This window comes from Oncorhynchus keta, chromosome 12 (genome assembly GCF_023373465.1).
Source record: "Oncorhynchus keta strain PuntledgeMale-10-30-2019 chromosome 12, Oket_V2, whole genome shotgun sequence".
In the NCBI taxonomy this organism is placed as follows: domain Eukaryota; kingdom Metazoa; phylum Chordata; class Actinopteri; order Salmoniformes; family Salmonidae; genus Oncorhynchus; species Oncorhynchus keta.
The window spans coordinates 40,321,629-40,342,555 of record NC_068432.1 but is presented as its reverse complement, the minus strand read 5'-3'; the positions used below and the strand labels follow the sequence as shown (position 1 = coordinate 40,342,555).

The window sequence follows — 20,927 nt, the reverse complement described above, 5'->3', positions numbered from 1 at the left end:
TGAACGTTCTGTAATGAATGTTAACAAGACACTGGTTTATTCAAAAGTACAGCTCTGTTGACAAACATGTTACTAAGCAACCAACAAATTCTTAATTTCTCACATCCAAGAAAGAAAAATGCAACAGGTGGCAAGATGCATTCTTCAATAATCCAACACTTTACTTTAAAAACGGAACGTAATAGTACACAACATATTGGTGAGATGGAAACATGATTACTTGATGGTGATGTTAATGATGCTGATGTCTTCGTAAGGCTTGTCTGTTTTAGGGTTGACTTTGAGGTTGGAGATCCGCTGAACCACCTCCATTCCTTTGGCACTCCTTCCAAACACGGTGTGTTTGTTGTCTAGCCAGGGCTGTAAAGATAAGTAGGGAGAGATGTTCACTTAGGTTTATTTGAACATCTTTCTACATAATGCAGAAATGTACAATACTTGACAAAACGGGGATAAAAACATTACTTCAACTGAAGGAATGCAGAGAAAGATCACACTTCAGAGAGTGAAGAGTTACCGTGGGCACGACGGTGATGAAGAACTGTGATCCGTTGGTGCCGGGGCCTCCGTTGGCCATACTGAGTGTGTAGGGCCGGTCGTGTCTCAGCGTGGCATGGAACTCATCCTCAAACTCCCCTCCCCAGATACTCTCCCCTCCCATGCCCGTCCCTGTAGGGTCCCCTGTCTGGATCATGAAGCCCTGGGTGGAGAGGAAAGAGAACAGTCAAAACATAGTCCGTCACATCTTGTGATTCAGTTCCTACTACAAAGTCAAAACAATGAGCAGTGATTAAAATGTCCTACCTTGATGACGCGGTGGAATATGTGGCCATTGAAATAACCATTCCTGCTGTGAACACAGAAGTTCTCCACTGTTTTGGGACACCTGAGATACATAAAGTAGTCTATAAACATAAGTAAAATTGTCCAATAAAATATATCATAATTGCAAAACTGTATAGGTTCTGAGGAAAGTTAACAGACAACCCATGGCATTGCAAATGGAAAGTAAGCCCTCAAACAACAGAGGGTGACCTACTCGACAGGGAACAGTTTGATGTGGATGTCTCCCATGGTGGTGTGGATGATAGCGCTATCTGACACCCTCTTGGGCCCCTCTGCCTGGGTAGCAGCCATCACCTCCTCCTTAGACGGCTTCTCGTTGAACACGTCTCTGTCCGACTCTGCACTTTTAGTGTCCTCCGGCTCCCTCTTGGAGAACTACCAAGACAAAAGAAGGAATAGTGACAAAAATCCTAAGGAAATTATGTAATGCGGGTGAAAATATGGCAAAGAATGGCCTTATTGCCGTGGCCAAGGGCTGTGTGGTATATGGCTGGTATAAGGGCTGTACTTATGCACACCGCATCGCAGAGTGCCTGGACACAGCCCTTGGCCGTGGTATATTGGCCATATACCACAAAACCCACGAGGAGCCGTATTGCTATTATAAACTGGTTACCAACGTAATTAGAGCAGTAAAAATAAATGTTTTGTCATACCCGTGGTATACGGTCTGATATACCACAGCTTTCAACCAATCAGCATTCAGGGCTTGAAACCACCCAGTTTATAATAAATAAATAGCAGCACTGCAAGGGAGCAACAGTAATATACCATTTCTCTTTTGGACGGGCTACAATTGCCCTGCAGGGACAAATAAAGTTGATTACCATGTAGAAGCGGTTCTTCTTGAAAGCAGTACAGAAGATGGTGGGGTCTGGCATTGTGCTCTGCAGGGCCGGGTTGTCTGATGCCTTCATCTCGATGGTGGGAGCTGTATTGCATGCCTTGGCAACCCCCTGGAACAGGCTCAGCTTCACCACACGAATGTTCTCTAGCTTCCCCAGGATACGTACACACCTGAACACACATGGGTGGGAAATAAAAACATGTTAGAATAATGCTCTCGTCACTTTCACAAGACAAAGGGGTTTCATGAAAACATTGTTGGGGCAAGGGTTAGAGACAGTCCACATCCCTGGCCCTGGAGAGCAACAGTGTGTGCAAAATGTTGTTTCCATCCAGCCTTAAAACATCTGATTCAACTAATTAACGTATCATCAAGAGCTTGATAAGTTGAATGAGTGTTTTTTTTGGTGCAAAAAGCCTGCTCTGTTTTTAGAGGATATTACTGTCTTAAATCCATTTTGACCATTTAAATGCTACCTGTTGGTCTCCACATTGATGACCTTGATGCCCAGCATGGTTCCGTAGAGGACAAAGTGACCCGTCTCATCAAAGATGATGTTGGTCAGCCTGATGCCATCCACTTTCTCCAGTTCCCTCTCCACCGCCATCCTCCGACCAAACTCCATGTCTGGCAGCTGTTGCTTCATTTGCTGCAGCTCTGTGAACTTCTACAGGATCAGGTCAGAGATGGGCCATGATGAGAGAAATGTGCACAGTTCAGACAAATGCACTGGGGAAATGTGGGAAACAGTGATAAATTATAACAAGATGTAGCACAGTTTATTAATAGCAATAAACTGTGCTACAGTTTGGAAACTTACCGATAACGACTCATCAAACACCCTCATCAGTTTTCCCGTCAGGAAGCGGAAGATCCTGACTTTCCTGTCGGTTGCGATTGTAGCCATCTTCTTCCCGTCGTGGGAGAAGGCCAGGCTGGTGGGGTAGGTTTTGTTTTTGGCAAACTCATAAAGGTCTGTGTCAGTCTTATACTGCCAGTCCACGTGCCTGGGGAATTTGAACTCGCTGGGGAGGCCGGTCCAATACTCCAGCATCCCAGCCTTGTCTGCGGAGACGATAACCCTGTACCTAGGGTTGAGGCGGATCTGGGACAGCGGAGAGGAGTGCATCTTGTCGAAGGTGTGGAGCTTCTCGTTGCTTCCTCGTCCATCATAGACAAAGATCTTCCCAGTGGATTTCTCGGAGCAGGCCACGCAGCAGATGGCATCGCCTGGGTTGTAGATCCACTCACACTGGCCAGGGTGGAAACTACACAGCACACAGAGCAGAGGAATGGCAGATCAACTAGGAATAAAATATGTGCCGTAGCTCTATAACTCGTATGGTGTTTTTGAAGCGGGAGTAGGGATATCTTTTGGCTTTAAGAAAACAAGCTAAATTGCTAAACGTTTCACCTTTAAAAACAATAAGCAAAAGATGCAAACTCACCCCAGCTTCAGCATGTTGATCATGTCAAAGTTGACCACATCAAAGACTTTCATGGCCTGGTCGTCCCCAACAGAACAGAATAGAGCTCCATCAGCACTGACAGAAATACACTCTATAACTCCTGTAACACATAGAACAAGAATAACAGTGAATTATAGCCTTGAAATTACATTTCAGTCAATCTAAAGCCCAGTCTGAGGTTACATAAAGATACATGTTATTTCATAGAGGCATTATTCGTACCAAGATGACTGCGGAAGTGTTTGACAAACTCTACCCCCTCATCTTCTTTCTTTTTCCAGAACTTCACATGGCCGTCCTGACTGGCTGTGATGATGAAATCTGTCCTGGAAATGAAAATAATAGAAGAGTTTATGAGGCAGACTGATCACCATTGGTGTGTGTGTAACATTTGGCATCCAGGAAAACACAAATCAATGTACCAGGAAGTAAACAAATCAGCAAGTGAAAGTGTCTCATGCGGGACCAAGACAGAACCACAGCCGCAAGTAAAAATTGGCAATATCGTAAATATAAATGAAAACCCTAATGCAGGGTTAAGCATAAGGTTACCAGTGTAGTTAAGGTTAGGTTCAAAATCCGATGTTAAGAAGATCAATTGTAGACATAGGCAGGGTTTATGACTTTGTGGCTGTGGTAACTAGTGATGATCGAAAAAGAACCATATACCTGTAGCTAGAAAACTGCAATAGCTAGTTATCGAACGTTACAATACTTACTTGGAACAGACAATGTGCGTTATAACATCCCTATGCATGTAGCTCCTCTCGTACATGGCTGCCGATGGCAAATTGTCCAAATACACACGTTCATACTCCAGCACTGTACGAAAACAAAACCACTATTGTTAGAAGCAATCACAATGAGAGCAACACGATTTCAGCTTTGTTCTGGGAAATTGTTTTGAGCGCTAGGCACTCTGGCTAGCTTAATAGCGAGGAGCGCAGAAGTTAGCACACATCCAGCAATGCAACATAGCTCGCTAGCTCAAGTTGCTTTATCTCGCTGGTTAGCTTTTCCATCATAAACCTTTTCTCTTCTTGGTCTGTGTCGCCTCGCTTGGCATGGGTCCAACCCATTCCTCCTCTTCTCCAGCTTCTCCATCATCCTGATTATCGTCTAGTTTTCGTTTCAGATCTGCGTTCTCTGTGGTGGCCGCCATATTTGCCGAATTCACTGTTTTCCCCTCGGTTTCCGTATCCGTTCACCGCGGGCTTGGAGAACAACTCAATAGCTTAATACCGCTCCCTGCAGTACAGACGTGGAATTAAAGTGCATGGCTCTGCATCTAACCTTTCTTTCATCTGCCTTTTCCATTCTGATAATTTACTTGAAAGATCAACACTTGGAAAATAAAAAAGTTCAAACGGTTTGCTAATAAATCAGATAATCTACAAGCTTTCTATGTATAGAATAACTTTAATAACAAATTCCATCAATAACAACAAAAATACTTTCAACATTCACCAAAGTCAAACAAGTAACAGTAAATGTGGGTCCATTGTTTCATTTGTAGCAGAGGCTATATTGACCAGACCTTGAATCTGTGAAACGCGAGGGCCAGATACACTCAGTGTCTGCACCTATTACTTTCCATAGGACATAAATCATAGAACAAAATGTCAAATTAAAGTTTTAAAAAACTCTATAATATTTTATGGTAAAGTGTGTCTAAATACATTTCCATGTCTTAGTTTGATTCCTCTGTTAAATGACAGGTGCAAATACTCAGCAAATCTGTCCCTAAATGTTCCATCTTCTCAATCAGTGTCAGAGGACCTGCTGGAGCTGTCAGATGAGGAAGAATCATGTTTCTTCTTCTGCTTCTTCTTGTGACGTTCCTTCTTTTCCTTCTTGCCCTTTTTCTTGTGGCTTTTGTGTTTCTTTCTCTTCTTGCTCTCTTCTTCGTCACTTGATGAAAAGGACCTGCAAAAAATGACAACTTCCACAGTTATTAAACATACAACACCACTAATAATAGGCATAATTATTTATCACAGATACTGGAATTAGAAGACAATGTGACGTACCTCTTCCTTTCAGACTTTCTGTCTTTACTTTTCCTCCTCTTGTGTTTAATTTTCCTGGTGTCCTCCTGGGAACCTACAGCAATCAGGACAAATACACAAAACCATTTAGACAACAACAAAAAAAACACTTGGATAAAAGTGAGCGCAACACAGGTGATGAAGCCAAGACTAGGTCATATAACTGTGTATGTTATAACAGAGTAATACAGCAGTGCTAAGTCTTATAACATAACTATTGTTCTGTTGTTTGTGGAACAAACTTCAAAATGTTCTTAAATGTGATGTTTTGGTGCCTCTAAGACAATTCAGAAAGCTGATTGAGGACCTTATTACTGATGAATGTGATGTTTTGTTGCCTCTAGGTCCATTCAGAAAGCTGATTGAGGACCTTATTACTGATGAATGTGATGTTTTGGTGCCTCTAAGACAATTCAGAAAGCTGATTGAGGACCTTATTACTGATGAATGTGTTTTTTTTTATGGCCGTGTTTTTCTTTCTGCTTGCATTTTGATGTGTGTATTTTCTGTAATTCAGGGCTTATCTGCAAAAGAGACCGTGGTCTCAGTACTGAGAAAATAAAGGTTAAATAAATAAAAATATTTTAAAAATGGTCTGTTGTACTGTATTGACCTTTTGAGTCTTTTCCTCCCCGGCCCAGCTTGTCGTTAGGCAGATCCTCCTGCTCGTCCTCCGTACTCTCTTCGCTGCTTGTACTGCTCACGTCCAGGACAATGTCTTTCCGGGGGTCCACACGCACAAAGTTACGGCACTCGAACGTCAGGTGGCCCGCTGATGAAATGACAAGGGTAGAGAAGAGAGTAATGAAGGGAAGTACTTTAGAGAGCAGCTGTATCTAGCACAGTATGATTATGACAAACAACATCTCCACTTCGCTGATCCTCAACACTGGGGCCCCACAAGGGTGCGTGCTCAGCCCCCGCCTGTACTCCCTGCTCCCCATGACTGCGGGGCCATGCACGCCTCCAACTCAATAATCAAGTTTGCAGACGACACAACAGTAGTGGGCTTGATTACCAACAACGACGAGACAGCCTACAGGGAGGAGGTGAGGACACTCAGAGTGTGGTGTCAGGAAAACAACCTCTCACTCAAGGTCAACAAAACAAAGGAGATGATCGTGGACTTCAGGAAACAGCAGAGGGAACACCCCCCTATCCACATCGATGAGACAGCAGTGGAGAAGGTGGAAAGTTTTAAGTTCCTTGGCGTACACATCACAGACAAACTGAAATCGTCCACCCACACAGACAGCGTGGTGAAGGCGCAGTAGCGCCTCTTCAAATTTGGCTTGTCACATAAAACCCTAAAACTTTTACAGATGCACAATTGAGAGCATCCTGTTAAGCTGTATCACCGCCTGGTACGGCAACTGCACCACCCACAACAGAAAGGCTCTCCAGAGGGTGGTGCGGTCTGCACAACGCATCACCGGGGGCAAACTACCTGCCTTCCTGGACACCTACAGCACCCGATGTTACAGGAAGGCCAAAAGGATCATCAAGGACAACAACCTACCAAGCCACTGCCTGTTCATCCCGCTACCATCCAGAAGGCGAGGTCAGAACAAGTGCATCAAAGCTGAGACCGCAAGACTGAAAAACAGCTTCTATCTCAAGGCCATCAGACTGTCCATCACTAACACAAAGAGACTGCTGCCTACATACAGACTTGAAATCATTGGCCACTTTAATAAATGGATCACTCGTCACTTTAATAATGCCACTTTAATAATCTTTACGTATATTGCATTACTCATCTCATATGTATATACTGTATTTTATACCATCTATTGCATCTTGCCTATGCCGCTCGGTCATCGCTCATCCATAAATTTATATATTCTTATTCCATCCCTTTACTTAGATTTGTGTGTATAAGGTAGTCGTCGTGGAATTGTTAGATTAGATAACTTGTTAGACATTACTGCACTGTCGGAACTAGAACACATGCATTTCGCTTCACTCGCAATAACATCTGCTAACCATGTGTATGTGAACAATAAAATGTGATTTGACACACTCAGGGGTCAGGAAAGACCATGTTGTAACTGTATTCACAAGGCTTGAATATGTAGAGTTAGAGACATGATATAAGCAATAAAGATTACTTACGATAACCACATTTCTTACACCCAGCTCTGATGTCCTTATTGGGACCTGCAAATTAAGTGAGAAATCAAATAATTTAGAAATGTAACAACTTCTTGCTTTGTTGGTGTGTAGCAAAAACGTAGGCCTGTAACGTTATATTCCACGCCTAAAATAATTTGATTCCTTCTATGATTCACATTGAGACTAGCTATAACATAACACAACTACTATCAAATGAATAGGGAAGCTAAACTGCCATACACAAACTATTATCGAAATAACTTTAGCTAGTTATCTAAACATTGAGCACAATCATGCTAGCTAATCAGAGGTGCAAGGCTAGCTAACCTAGCAGTCCATAAATTCCATTAAAAAAAGGCAACTATTCGATAGTTAGGCTATAGCTAGCTAACTCCAATTGGCATTCTAATATGACATCCGATTAGTTTTAAGTTGGATCAAACATACCAGATGCAGCCATTATCACACGTTATTGACAAAACCTTGTTGCGTTCATAAACTTCAAACCATAAAGTTCCCAGTGGGTCCTCTACAAAATAGCTCCGGTAGAAAATATCAACGGGTTTGTTCTCTGTAACGTCTTTGGTAAAACCGCATTTTGAGCGGATTTCACTCACTACTTGAGAAATAATTCCAATTTACTAGTATTTGTGACTCTCTTCTTTTTCATATATCTTTCATAATGAGGGGTTTCTTGATATAAATATGCACGCCTCCTTCAAGCTAATTTATGTTCTGTGCGATGTTTTAGTGGGATTGTTTACAATGTAACACACAATGTAACACACGGATGAATATGAAAATAATGATTCATCTATATTTTAACAGATTTGTGTAATTACGTAATTTTCCTACAAATATGTAATAATAGTTCGTTACTATTTGAAAAATATCACCCTCGAACTAATATTAGGGAAAAACGCTTCCAAGCATTGACTTGGCAAATATCCTTCACCCCCATTGACTCGAGGTAAATAAAGCGCCCATGATTAAACAACATGGTGGTTGACAGTAATCTGGGTTAGCAAGAAATGTAGACATTCATCTCTACATCTTTGCAAACCACTTAGTGCTGAATTCTCGGGGGAAAAAAGTAAATTAGCTATCTATTCTACTGCTGAAAAAACAACGGATTTCCGGTTTCTAGTTGTTCGTTGATCTCAACGACAGAATGAGCAACATCTACATTCAAGAGCCTCCATCAAATGGAAAGGTGAGCGCGAGCATTTGTTCCCCTGGTGACACTTATTAATATCTCACTGTCACTACAATGCTTGCGTGATAAAGTGATCATTCAGAACAAATGATTTTTGTCTAGAAACCCGACATTGAATTGCATTGAATCGTACGTTGAGCAGAAATGAGCGTTTGTAATCAGGAAAGTTGACTCTTACGATCTCTACAAGCCAGATTGTTAAATACCCGTTGTCTGTGCAGTTCGGACTTTTGGCGGTGGGGATTTGAGACAATATATCACAGGAAGGTATAATTACATCAAATGTTCAAAGCGCTGGTAGTACGTTCAGATTTATATCACCTGAATTATATGCACAATATAAAATGCACGAGATGCATGCGTACTTGCCTAGCTCGTGCACCTGTTTACACCTGTTCTGCTAGAAATCTGAACCAGCACTTTGAAAAGTTGATGTAATTATACTTTCCTGTGATTTGTCTTACATCCCTACCAAAAGCACCAACTGTATGGACAACAGGTAAACTAAGTTCAAATATCATTCCATAGAGTGGTGCCAGAGTTCATTGTCCAAGGAGGAGATCCCACAGGCACCTGGAGGGTGGAGAGTCCATCTATGGACGGCAGTTCAAGGTTAACCTTCACTGTTTCATCACCTCATTATCTCGGATCATGTTCAATCCCCCCAAAAGATAAGACTAGACATAAACAGAATTCTTCTACTTGGAACCTTTGCCAACTCTCCCATACTACTGCTACTAATGATAACATGGCCAACGCAGGGCCCCATGACAACGACAGCCAGTTCTTCTTCACCCTTGGCCAGGCAGATGAGCTCAACAACAAACACACCATCTTTGGAAAGGTAAAACGCCTAAAGAAGATCCATGCATGTTGTAAATCTTTTAGTATGCAGCATTTGTAATCTGAGCCAACTCCGTTGTAATTGCAGCAAACAGATTCTAGAAGCCATCTTTTCCTGTAAATGAATCTTCCTTTCCTCAATACAGGTGATACAGTGTACAACATGCTCAGGTTAGCAGAAGTGGAATGTGATCAGGAGGAAAGACATTTAAATCCACACAAGTTACGAACCACTGAGGTATGGGTTGGGTTTACATCACACTATAGTATTTTAGCAGTACTTTGACCATTCATTTGTTCCAATTCCACCAGACTTTGTTTCCTTAAATCTTCTCTGCAGGTGTTACATTCTCCCTTCGATGACATCATTCCACGTGAAACAAAAAAATCCCAAAAGGATAAAGACAAAAAATAAGGCAAGAAATCTGTCCAAAGCAACAGTGTTTAATTTACTATTATACACACTTTCTCTGCTCCTCACTCTCAATCTGTTGCTGACTTGGAAGCGTGGCACTGTAGTTATGAACAGTCACCCATACTTGTTTTGTCAGGAACTTTAGTCTGTTGTCATTCGGAGAGGAAGCTGAGGAGGAGATGGTAACTCAAGTCAGCCAGGTAATTATAACATGACCTGTGTTATTCTTATTCTGCACTTCAAATCAAGCTCGCCATCTTATGTATTGTGTCACCCATTCTTTGTCTGTCAGATATATACACACACCTTGTTTCTTTTCATCCAGACACTGAAGGGGAAAAGCAAAAGCAGTCATGACCTGCTGAAGGATGTTCCACTGCTTAGCTCTGTCCCCACAGTCAACAAGTCAGTACACTAAGATGTAGTACAGACACCATGTTCTGCTGCCTCAACTTATCTTGTTTTGACAATGAATTAAATTAATGAGTTAATATATTATTTATTTGAATCTATTTGTCTTGTTATTGAAGGAGAAAAGCCAAGGTGCAGCTGGAGAAGCAGCAGAGTTATGCTCTTATTCCTTCATGTTATCTGCTCAATCAAGACCAAATGCATCACATTATAATGCATCCCATTCAACTTGTTGGAAAACACATTTTCTCTGAGTGTTCTCCATTCTTTCTCTCATCTCTCTCTCACATTCTCTTGTGTTCAGGGAGAGGATGATGAGGCTGCGGATGGTGATGAAAAGGAGTATGACTCTGAGAGGCAGGAAATGAGGGAGAGGATCTCTAAGAAGATGGAGGAGAAGAAGAGTACAGACCCCAGTGAGGAGGACAGAGGGAAGAGGACCAACTGCAGGTTGATTACACAAAAATGATATACCATCCACAGCATAGCCTAAATGCCTTTTACACACCTATTTTTAATTTGAGGAATGTTTTCTCACATGTTACGCTATAATAGCATTGTTTACGTTGCTTGTTCATCAGTGTTCAGAGTTTATGCCACTTTTTATTAAAGGCCCAATGCAGCTGTTTTTATATTATTATCAAATAATTTCTGGATAACAGTTAAGTACCTTACTAGCTAGGTTTCCATCCAATTGTCGACAGATTTTTATGCATAAAAACAATATTTTCCCACCAGAGATGTGTTTCTGTCAAATTGACTTGTTGCAGATTAAAGGTGATGATATAGTGCACATAAAAATACCTTTTGCGGTTAAATTTCCATTTACCCATTCTATTGCATTTTCAACTCTACTGATGGGTTTTCTCAAAATATGCTGTGTTATATAGTGAGTATGCCCACTCTGGTATTGGCATGTAAACTCTAGCCAACAGCTCACAAATACTCTACCTGTATAGCCTGCATGGGATTATTATGGACAAAGGAGCAAGATTATTTTTATTTGTCAAACGACAGCCAAGGATCGATCATCATGTCACCCGAATGAGACCCTCAATATTTCTTGGAAAGGTGTATCAAGCTCATCACCTTGCACTTTCACCACCCTGTGACGTTCATTACTGACTTTCCTGAGTCGTGGTGGGAGGACCACACATGTCATTGCGTGACTCCAAGTTTACTTCGATTTTATCAATATTTGCGCATAAAAGCGCTTCAACTGACATTCTTGCATATTAATTTTACAGACGCAAAAAGATCCCACCTTGTCTAGCGTGTTTTGTCGACATTTGGAAAGTTTACCGAAACATTTTCTGTTTCTATTAGGCCTGTCGTATGTACTTTTATTTGTAAAACACAAAATGTCCCTTCACCACCCTCTTCTGAGGACAAATTTATTTGAGCTTTTGCTCGACATGCAATTTGCTCGTATTAAAAGGTTGTATGGAAACCTGGTTTGTGTAATAGATTTCCATTAAAATGGGCTAAAATGTTTTTTTTAGCAAAGAACTATTTCTCAGGCAAGAATTTTGCTAGGACTGTCTGAGAGTTTTCTGTGGGAAAAGGAAAATGGAAAACTAGCTGTCATGGGCAAAAGTTTTGAACTTTTTATTATTGGTCAGCAACAAGAAATAACACTGATCACATTTTTTTCACACTTTTCCAGTGTTAGTTTCATCAGCTCTTACACAATATGACACTGAATTTTGAGTGCATTGGGCCTTTAACTGCTACATTTCTTATAAGAGACCTGACTAGGTATCCAACAAGTGGCGCTATTGTACAAGAGAAAGTAATGTCAAATCAGTGGTACAGAGGCAGTTGTAATTCTGTAGACTAGCCAGGCTGAGGTGCTGTTGTACTGCGTAGACCTATGGCGTAGACATGGGAGCCCAGCCTGACAGGTTGGTTCAGTTCACAAGGAAATCAGCCATGAAAGACAGATCATTTCATTTGATCTTTTTTAACAAAAATAGGTGTTCTTCAAAGGAATCTTGTGATAAATGTTATGATGCGGTATTACTGAACACACATAAATAGATTGAATAGAACTAATAATATACTTGAATGGGGAACCCTGTTCTATTCATTCTATGACTGAAAATACCAGCAGTCCTCTTCATAGAAATACAACAGTGTAGTTCAGCAGCTTTGCAGTAATGGCATTGGGCATCATTAATCCGATGGACAGGCTGTACTGTAGGCTGCATGCCGACACTGATAACTCAACAATGACTCCTCACTCTCCACATTTAACATTTTAACTTATGCAGGGCAACTCAGGGCTCAGACACTCCAGTGGCGTTTGCTGGCCGAGAGTACTGAGCACCTCTGAACAGAGTGCGTCTGTCATTTTGCCAACTGAGTGCGCACCAATTTTTAAATCGAGAATCTGTCAAACATGTCGGCTGTAAGACGTCTACAGCAGGTGATCCCTAAAACGCTGTGCTGAACGATCGGCAGACAATCTCTAGATCCACATTTGGTGTGATGTGTGCGAGCCTTTACAGTTAGCTACACTACTGTAGCTAAGTCCAAGGTAATTACAATGACAAACACCATATCTGATTTATTGAACACTATCTGTTGTAAAAGTACACACTAACATTTTAAATACAGTGACCTTTTGGTGACCTTGAATGAATGAATCAGAGGGTTGGTGGTACTGATGCTAGGGTGTTGATGAGGACTAGTGACACCCTGTCAGCCAAGCAGAACCCCCACCTCCCCTGCTGTTGCTGCTAACACATACACCTCGGGCCACTGGCCCCACATCAATGAACCCGGCCTGTCCACTGCAGCTAGTTCCTGCTAGGTGAAAGAGAAATGCTGGCACCCACACTACATGACTTACCCTGCTGTAGTAGAGAGGATGGGGGGCACGAGACCGAGGGAAGGGAGGGAGAGTCGGGTAGAGAACCGTTGTGACAGTTTTTGTAACCTAGATTGAAAAGATGCATCACAGGCCTCGAGTCCATTGTCCAAAATCAGTTGCTGAGAGAATCCTGTAATCCGTGTCGTAATCTCACAATACCACTGTGCAGATTTCCATACAACAGCAGCTTTATCAGAAACTCTGTTATCTAGCGGCGAGTTGTTTTGCCTCTTAACCCCAATGGGATAAGGATTCGGCCCCGCCAGTCAGCTGTACGTGTGACTGACAGGTAGGCCAACCCTAACAGACTAGAGTATATTAAACACAAGTGTAGATTGTTTGACTGTAGACCTGTACCCCAGCACTGTGGTTTGTGTTGGCACAGAATCAAAGAGGAGGCTGGTCGGTACAGTAAAGTGTTGGCCTGGGACAAAGGGGCAATTGTTGTAGAGCAGATCTCCTCTCCTGTCTCTCTCGCTCTGAGATATTGTTTTAGACCACAAAGGTGTATTTCATTGTTTGGTCCACCGAGTTATTCCTTTATGCTCAATTGCAGGGGATTAAACTGAAGGACAGGTGTGTGTATGGTGTGAAAATTAGGAATCTCGCTGAAAAACAAAAATATATTTCACATCTACACAAAATGTCTTTACCGTATTGCCAGGCAATTGTTTCCCATAGTTGCCAAGTGACCAGACAACATTTCATTTACCTCAAGTGACGTAATCAGTCTGAGGTGTGTGCTATTTTCACAAGAGAGGCCATCATAATACAGTTTATATTTACTATGACCAGATTGAAATTGAAGAGGGAACCCTAATTTGGTCCTGTACGTTACAGGAGAGATGAATAAACCTCTCTAGATATACTCACACTGCTGGTGGGGTGCAAACAGTATTTAATGTGAACTTAAAAAGCCTTTATCAAACTTACAACACAGGTATATACTTATCACATCATTATCCATTATTTGTGCTATATGGCCAATATACCACGGCTAAGGGCTGTATCCAGGCACTCCACAATGCGTTCTGCATAAGAACAGCCCTTAGCCGTGGTATATTGGCCATATACCACACCCCCTCGTGCCTTTATTGTTTAATTGTATATCAACCTCAAGATACAGCTATATACAGTACATTTGGAAAACATCGACCACTTGATATTTTGTTACATTACAGCATTATTCTAAAATCTATTAAATATTTTAGCTTTTATTTATTTATTTATTACTCATAATACTGCATAATGACAAAGCAAAAACAGGTTTTTGGAAGTTTTTGCAGATGTATTACAAATAAAAAATGGAAATATCACATAAGTATTCAGATCCTGTACTCAGTACTTTGTTGAAGCACCTTTGGCAGCGATTACAGCCTCGTTTTCTTGGGTATGACTCTACAAGCTGAAAATAGCTGTGCAGCAATGCTCCCCATCCAACTGGACAGAGCTATAGAGGATCCGCAGAGAAGAATGGGAGAAACTCACCAAATACATGTGTGCCAAGCTTGTAGAGTCATACCCAAGAAGACTGGAGGCTGTAATCACTGTCAAAGGTGCTTCAACAAAATACTGAGTGCAGGGTCTGAATACTTATGTAAATGTGATATCATTTTTTTCTAAACCTGTTTTTGCTTTGTCATTATGGGGTATTGTATGTGTGTGTATGTGTATATATTGATGAGTGGAAAAACAATTTAATACATTTTAGAATAAGACTATAAAGTAACAAAATGTGGAAAAAGTAAAGGGGTCTGAATACTTTCCAAATGCTCTGTACCTCAATCCCACTCACCTCCACAGCATTCACCAGAGAGAGATCTGAGCTCAACACCTCATCACCATTCCTATTGATTAAGTCAGGTCTCAGTCTGTATGAAGTGCCTGGGGCCTCTGCAGTAGTTTGTTAAAAAAAAAAAAACTATTGAAGTGAATCCTAAAAGCAGGGCATGTGGTAGCCGCCACTTTTGCTAAACCCGACGGGGCATGACTGGGGAAGCAGAACGCTTCCATATGGGTCTATGTACACTATGTTGCTAACGAATAACCATGACCAGTCTTTTCCAATCTTAGTCATGGTTTAACTGAAACATTTCTTGGTTAGGGGGTTTAAGGTGCATAGCCTGTTGAGCCAGTCCAGGGGGTGGTTTATCTCGTGTGGTGGTCAACGTATTGATCACATCTTTACTAATGCTGCAGAAATTTGCTTTAAAGTAGTATCCAAATCATCGTATGTAGTGATCACAGTATAATAGACATGTCTAGGAAAACCAAAGTTCCAAAGGCTGGGCCTAATATACTGTATAAGAGCTCATTCAATAAGTTTTGTAGTGATTCATATGTTGATGATGTAAAGAATATTTGCTGGTCTGTGGTGTGTAATGCGGAGCAACCAGACGCTGGTGCTCTGTGGTGTGTAATGAGGAGCAACCAGAATCTGCTGGTCTGTGGTGTGTAATGCGGAGCAACCAGACTCTGCTGGTCTGTGGTGTGTAATGAGGCGCAACCAGACGCTGCTGGTCTGTGGTGTGTAATGAGGAGCAACCAAACGCTGCTGGTCTGTGGTGTGTAATGAGGAGCAACCAGACGCTGCTGGTCTGTGGTGTGTAATGAGGAGCAACCAGACGCTGCTGGTCTGTGGTGTGTAATGAGGAGCAACCAGACGCTGCTGGTCTGTGGTGTGTAATGAGGAGCAACCAGACGCTGCTGGTCTGTGGTGTGTAATGAGGAGCAACCAGACGCTGCTGGTCTGTGGTGTGTAATGCGGAGCAACCAAAACGCTGCTGGTCTGTGGTGTGTAACGAGGAGCAACCAGACGCTGCTGGTCTGTGGTGTGTAATGCGGAGCAACCAGACGCTGCTGGTCTGTGGTGTGTAATGCGGAGCAACCAGACGCTGCTGGTCTGTGGTGTGTAATGCGGAGCAACCAGACGCTGCTGGTCTGTGGTGTGTAACGAGGAGCAACCAGACGCTGCTGGTCTGTGGTGTGTAACGAGGAGCAACCAGACACTGCTGGTCTGTGGTGTGTAACGAGGAGCAACCAGACGCTGCTGGTCTGTGGTGTGTAATGAGGAGCAACCAGACGCTGCTGGTCTGTGGTGTGTAACGAGGAGCAACCAGACGCTGCTGGTCTGTGGTGTGTAATGAGGAGCAACCAGACGCTGCTGGTCTGTGGTGTGTAATGAGGAGCAACCAGACGCTGCACTTGACACATTTATGAAATTGCTTATTCCAGTTACAAAAAAGGACACACCCATTTAAGAAAATGACTGTAAAAACAGTTAAATTGATGAGGAATTGAAAAATGTTATGGTTGAGAGCGATGAGGCAAAAGGTATGGCAAATAAGTCTGTCAGCACAACCGATTGGCAAACATACTGCAAATTAAGAAATCATGTGACTAAACTAAATAAAAATAAACTATAGTATGAAACAAAGATAAAGAATGATGGTAAAAGGCTTTGGGCATCTTAAATGACTTTTTTTGGGGGGGGAAGCCAACTCGTCTCCATCGTTCATTGAATCCGATGGCTCATTCATCATAAAGCCCACTGATATTGCCAACTACTTCAATGACTTTTTCATTGGCAAGATAAGAAAGCTTAGGGATGACATGCCAGCAAACAAACGCTAACACTACACATCCAAGTATATAGAACCAAATTATGAAAAACAAGCATTGTACTTTGAATTCCGTAAAGTCAGTGTGGAAGAGTTTATTGTTGTCTATCAACAATGACAAACCACCGGGGTCAGAAAACATGGATGTTAAATTACTGATGATAATAGTGGACAATATTGCCACTCCTATTTACCATATCTTCAAATTAAGCCTACTAGAAAGTGTGTGACCTCAGGCCTGGAGGGAAGCAAAAGTCATTCAACTACCTAAGAATAGTAAAGCCCCATTTACTGGCTCAAATAGCCGACCAATCAGCCTGTTACCAACCCTTAGTAAACTTCTGATAAAAAATGTGTTCGACCAGATACAATGCTATTTCACAGTAAACAAATTGACTACGGACTTTCAGCATGCTTATAGGGAAGGACATTCAACAAGCACAGCACCTACGCAAATGACTGATGATTGGCTGAGAGAAATTAATGATAAAATTATTGTGGGGGCTGTTAAACTTCAGTGAAGCTTTTGACATTATCGATCATAGTCTGCTGCTGGAAAAACATATGTGTTATGGCTTTACACCCCCTGTTATATTATGGATAAAGAGTTACTGGTCTAACAGAACACAGAGGGTGTTGTTTAATGGAAGCCTCTCCAACATAATCCAGGTAGAATCACGAATTCCCCAGGTTAGCTGTTTAGGCCCCTTAATTTAAAAAACAAACATTTTTACTAATGACATGCCACTGACTGAGTAAAAAAATATATATATTTTTAAATTTATTTCACCTTTTATTTAACCAGGTAAGATAGTTGAGAACAAGTTCTCAAGTACAACTGTGACCTGGCAAAGCAGTGCGACACAAACAACAACACAGAGTTACACATGGAATAAACAAGCGTACCGCCAATAACACAATAGAAAAAAACGAAGTCTATATAAAGTGTGTACAAATGGCGTGAGGTGGTAAGGCAATAATTAGGCCATAGTAGAGAAGTAATTACAATTTAGCAGATTAACACTAGTGATAGATGAGCAGATGATGTGCAAGTAGTGATACTGGTGTGCAAAATAGCAGCAAAGTAAATAAAAACAATATGGGGATGAGGTAGGTAGATTAGGTGGACTATGTACAGCAGCAGCGATCGGTTAGCCGCTCAGATAGCTGATGTTTAATGTTAGTGAGGGAATTGTAAGTCTCCAGCTTCAGTGATTTTTGCAATTCGTTCCAGTCATTGGCAGCAGAGAACTGGAAGGAAAGGCAACAAAAGGAGGTGTTGGCTTTGGGGATGACCAGTGAAATATACCTGCTGGAGCGTGTGCTACGGGTGGGTGTTGTTATCGTGACCAGTGAGATATACCTGCTGGAGCACGTGCTACGGGTGGGTGTTGTTATCGTGACCAGTGAGATATACCTGCTGGAGCGCGTGCTACGGGTGGGTGTTGTTATCATGACCAGTGAGATATACCTGCTGGAGCGAGTGCTACTGGTGGGTGTTGTTATCGTGACCAGTGAGATATACCTGCTGGAGCGCGTGCTACGGGTGGGTGTTGTTATCGTGACCAGTGAGATATACCTGCTGGAACACGTGCTACTGGTGGGTGTTGTTATCGTGACCAGTGAGATATACCTGCTGGAGCACGTGCTACTGGTGGGTGTTGTTATCGTGACCAGTGAGATATACCTGCTGGAGCGCGTGCTACGGGTGGGTGTTGTTGTCGTGACCAGTGAGATATACCTGCTGGAGCACGTGCTACTGGTGGGTGTTGTTATCGTGACCAGTGAGATATACCTGCTGGAGCACGTGTTACGGGTGGGTGTTGTTATCGTGACCAGTGAGATATACCTGCTGGAGCACGTGCTACGGGTGGGTGTTGTTATCGTGACCAGTGAGATATACCTGCTGGAGCACGTGCTACGGGTGGGTGTTGTTATCGTGACCAGTGAGATATACCTGCTGGAGCGAGTGCTACGGGTGGGTGTTGTTATCGTGACCAGTGAGATATACCTGCTGGAGCGAGTGCTACTGGTGGGTGTTGTTATCGTGACCAGTGAGATATACCTGCTGGAGCGCGTGCTACGGGTGGGTGTTGTTATCGTGACCAGTGAGATATACCTGCTGGAGCGAGTGCTACTGGTGGGTGTTGTTATCGTGACCAGTGAGATATACCTGCTGGAGCGCGTGCTACGGGTGGGTGTTGTTATCGTGACCAGTGAGATATACCTGCTGGAGCACGTGCTACTGGTGGGTGTTGTTATCGTGACCAGTGAGATATACCTGCTGGAGCACGTGCTACTGGTGGGTGTTGTTATCGTGACCAGTGAGATATACCTGCTGGAGCGCGTGCTACGGGTGGGTGTTGTTATCGTGACCAGTGAGATATACCTGCTGGAGCACGTGCTACTGGTGGGTGTTGTTATCGTGACCAGTGAGATATACCTGCTGGAGCACGTGCTACGGGTGGGTGTTGTTATCGTGACCAGTGAGATATACCTGCTGGAGCGAGTGCTACTGGTGGGTGTTGTTATCGTGACCAGTGAGATATACCTGCTGGAGCGCGTGCTGTTATGGTGACCAGTGAGATATACCTGCTGGAGCGCGTGCTACTGGTGGGTGTTGTTATCGTGACCAGTGAGATATACCTGCTGGAGCACGTGCTACAGGTGGGTGTTGTTATCGTGACCAGTGAGATATACCTGCTGGGGCACGTGCTACAGGTGGGTGTTGTTATCGTGACCAGTGAGATATACCTGCTGGAGCGCGTGCTACGGGTGGGTGTTGTTATCGTGACCAGTGAGATATACCTGCTGGAGCGCGTGCTACGGGTGGGTGTTGTTATCGTGACCAGTGAGATATACCTGCTGGAGCACGTGCTACTGGTGGGTGTTGTTATCGTGACCAGTGAGATATACCTGCTGGAGCGCGTGCTACGGGTGGGTGTTGTTATCGTGACCAGTGAGATATACCTGCTGGAGCACGTGCTACGGGTGGGTGTTGTTATCGTGACCAGTGAGATATATTATTATTATTATATACCTGCTGGAGCACGTGCTACTAGTGGGTGTTGTTATGGTGACCAGTGAGATATACCTGCTGGAGCGCGTGCTACGGGTGGGTGTTTGTTATCGTGACCAGTGAGATATACCTGCTGGAGCACGTGCTACGGGTGGGTGTTGTTATCGTGACCAGTGAGATATACCTGCTGGAGCACGTGCTACTGGTGGGTGTTGTTATTGTGACCAGTGAGATATACCTGCTGGAGCGAGTGCTACTGGTGGGTGTTGTTATCGTGACCAGTGAGATATACCTGCTGGAGCGCGTGCTACGGGTGGGTGTTGTTATCGTGACCAGTGAGATATACCTGCTGGAGCGAGTGCTACTGGTGGGTGTTGTTATCGTGACCAGTGAGATATACCTGCTGGAGCGCGTGCTACGGGTGGGTGTTGTTATCGTGACCAGTGAGATATACCTGCTGGAGCACGTGCTACTGGTGGGTGTTGTTATCGTGACCAGTGAGATATACCTGCTGGAGCACGTGCTACTGGTGGGTGTTGTTATCGTGACCAGTGAGATATACCTGCTGGAGCGCGTGCTACGGGTGGGTGTTGTTATCGTGACCAGTGAGATATACCTGCTGGAGCACGTGCTACTGGTGGGTGTTGTTATCGTGACCAGTGAGATATACCTGCTGGAGCACGTGCTACGGGTGGGTGTTGTTATCGTGACCAGTGAGATATACCTGCTGGAGCGAGTGCTACTGGTGGGTGTTGTTATCGTGACCAGTGAGATATACCTGCTGGAGCGCGTGCTACGGGTGGGTGTTGTTATCGTGACCAGTGAGATATACCTGCTGGAGCGAGTGCTACTGGTGGGTGTTGTTATCGTGACCAGTGAGATATACCTGCTGGAGCGCGTGCTGTTATGGTGACCAGTGAGATATACCTGCTGGAGCGCGTGCTACTGGTGGGTGTTGTTATCGTGACCAGTGAGATATACCTGCTGGAGCACGTGCTACAGGTGGGTGTTGTTATCATGACCAGTGAGATATACCTGCTGGGGCACGTGCTACAGGTGGGTGTTGTTATCGTGACCAGTGAGATATACCTGCTGGAGCGCGTGCTACGGGTGGGTGTTGTTATCGTGACCAGTGAGATATACCTGCTGGAGCGCGTGCTACGGGTGGGTGTTGTTATCGTGACCAGTGAGATATACCTGCTG

General features: G+C 43.3%; 2 protein-coding genes and 1 long non-coding RNA gene across 5 annotated transcripts; 1 reads left to right on the top strand and 2 right to left on the bottom strand.

Annotated features, from left to right (window-relative positions):
- Window positions 1–14: 14 nt before the first annotated feature.
- LOC118375849 (peptidylprolyl isomerase domain and WD repeat-containing protein 1) lies at window positions 15–4,376 on the bottom strand. The gene is made up of 11 exons (XM_035762471.2): window positions 4,192–4,376; window positions 3,882–3,984; window positions 3,385–3,488; window positions 3,142–3,262; window positions 2,514–2,961; window positions 2,170–2,360; window positions 1,674–1,863; window positions 1,040–1,221; window positions 805–886; window positions 518–700; window positions 15–360 (listed from the first exon to the last, which is right to left on the bottom strand). The coding sequence occupies exons 1-11, from the start codon at window positions 4,322–4,324 to the stop codon at window positions 217–219; spliced, it is 1,881 nt and encodes a 626-aa protein (XP_035618364.1). The 5' UTR covers window positions 4,325–4,376; the 3' UTR covers window positions 15–216.
- Window positions 4,377–4,561: 185 nt separating this feature from the next.
- Window positions 4,562–8,010, bottom strand: LOC118375850 (protein SREK1IP1-like). 2 transcript variants are annotated; one of them, XM_035762472.1, is made up of 5 exons: window positions 7,968–8,010; window positions 7,326–7,370; window positions 5,824–5,982; window positions 5,193–5,265; window positions 4,562–5,088 (listed from the first exon to the last, which is right to left on the bottom strand). In XM_035762472.1, the coding sequence occupies exons 1-5, from the start codon at window positions 7,993–7,995 to the stop codon at window positions 4,923–4,925; spliced, it is 471 nt and encodes a 156-aa protein (XP_035618365.1). In that variant the 5' UTR covers window positions 7,996–8,010; the 3' UTR covers window positions 4,562–4,922. The 2 variants fall into 2 exon arrangements, with proteins under 2 accessions (XP_035618365.1, XP_035618366.1); XM_035762473.2 differs by lacking the exon at window positions 7,968–8,010 and adding an exon at window positions 7,773–7,960.
- A 35-nt stretch (window positions 8,011–8,045) lies between these two features.
- LOC118375852 (uncharacterized) lies at window positions 8,046–11,032 on the top strand. 2 transcript variants are annotated; one of them, XR_004823909.2, is made up of 7 exons: window positions 8,046–8,538; window positions 9,070–9,153; window positions 9,303–9,385; window positions 9,531–9,622; window positions 9,725–9,999; window positions 10,125–10,204; window positions 10,515–11,032. It is a non-coding gene; the product is annotated as an uncharacterized LOC118375852 (long non-coding RNA). The 2 variants fall into 2 exon arrangements; XR_004823908.2 differs by having other exon boundaries at window positions 8,048–8,538; window positions 9,070–9,385.
- Window positions 11,033–20,927: the final 9,895 nt, after the last annotated feature.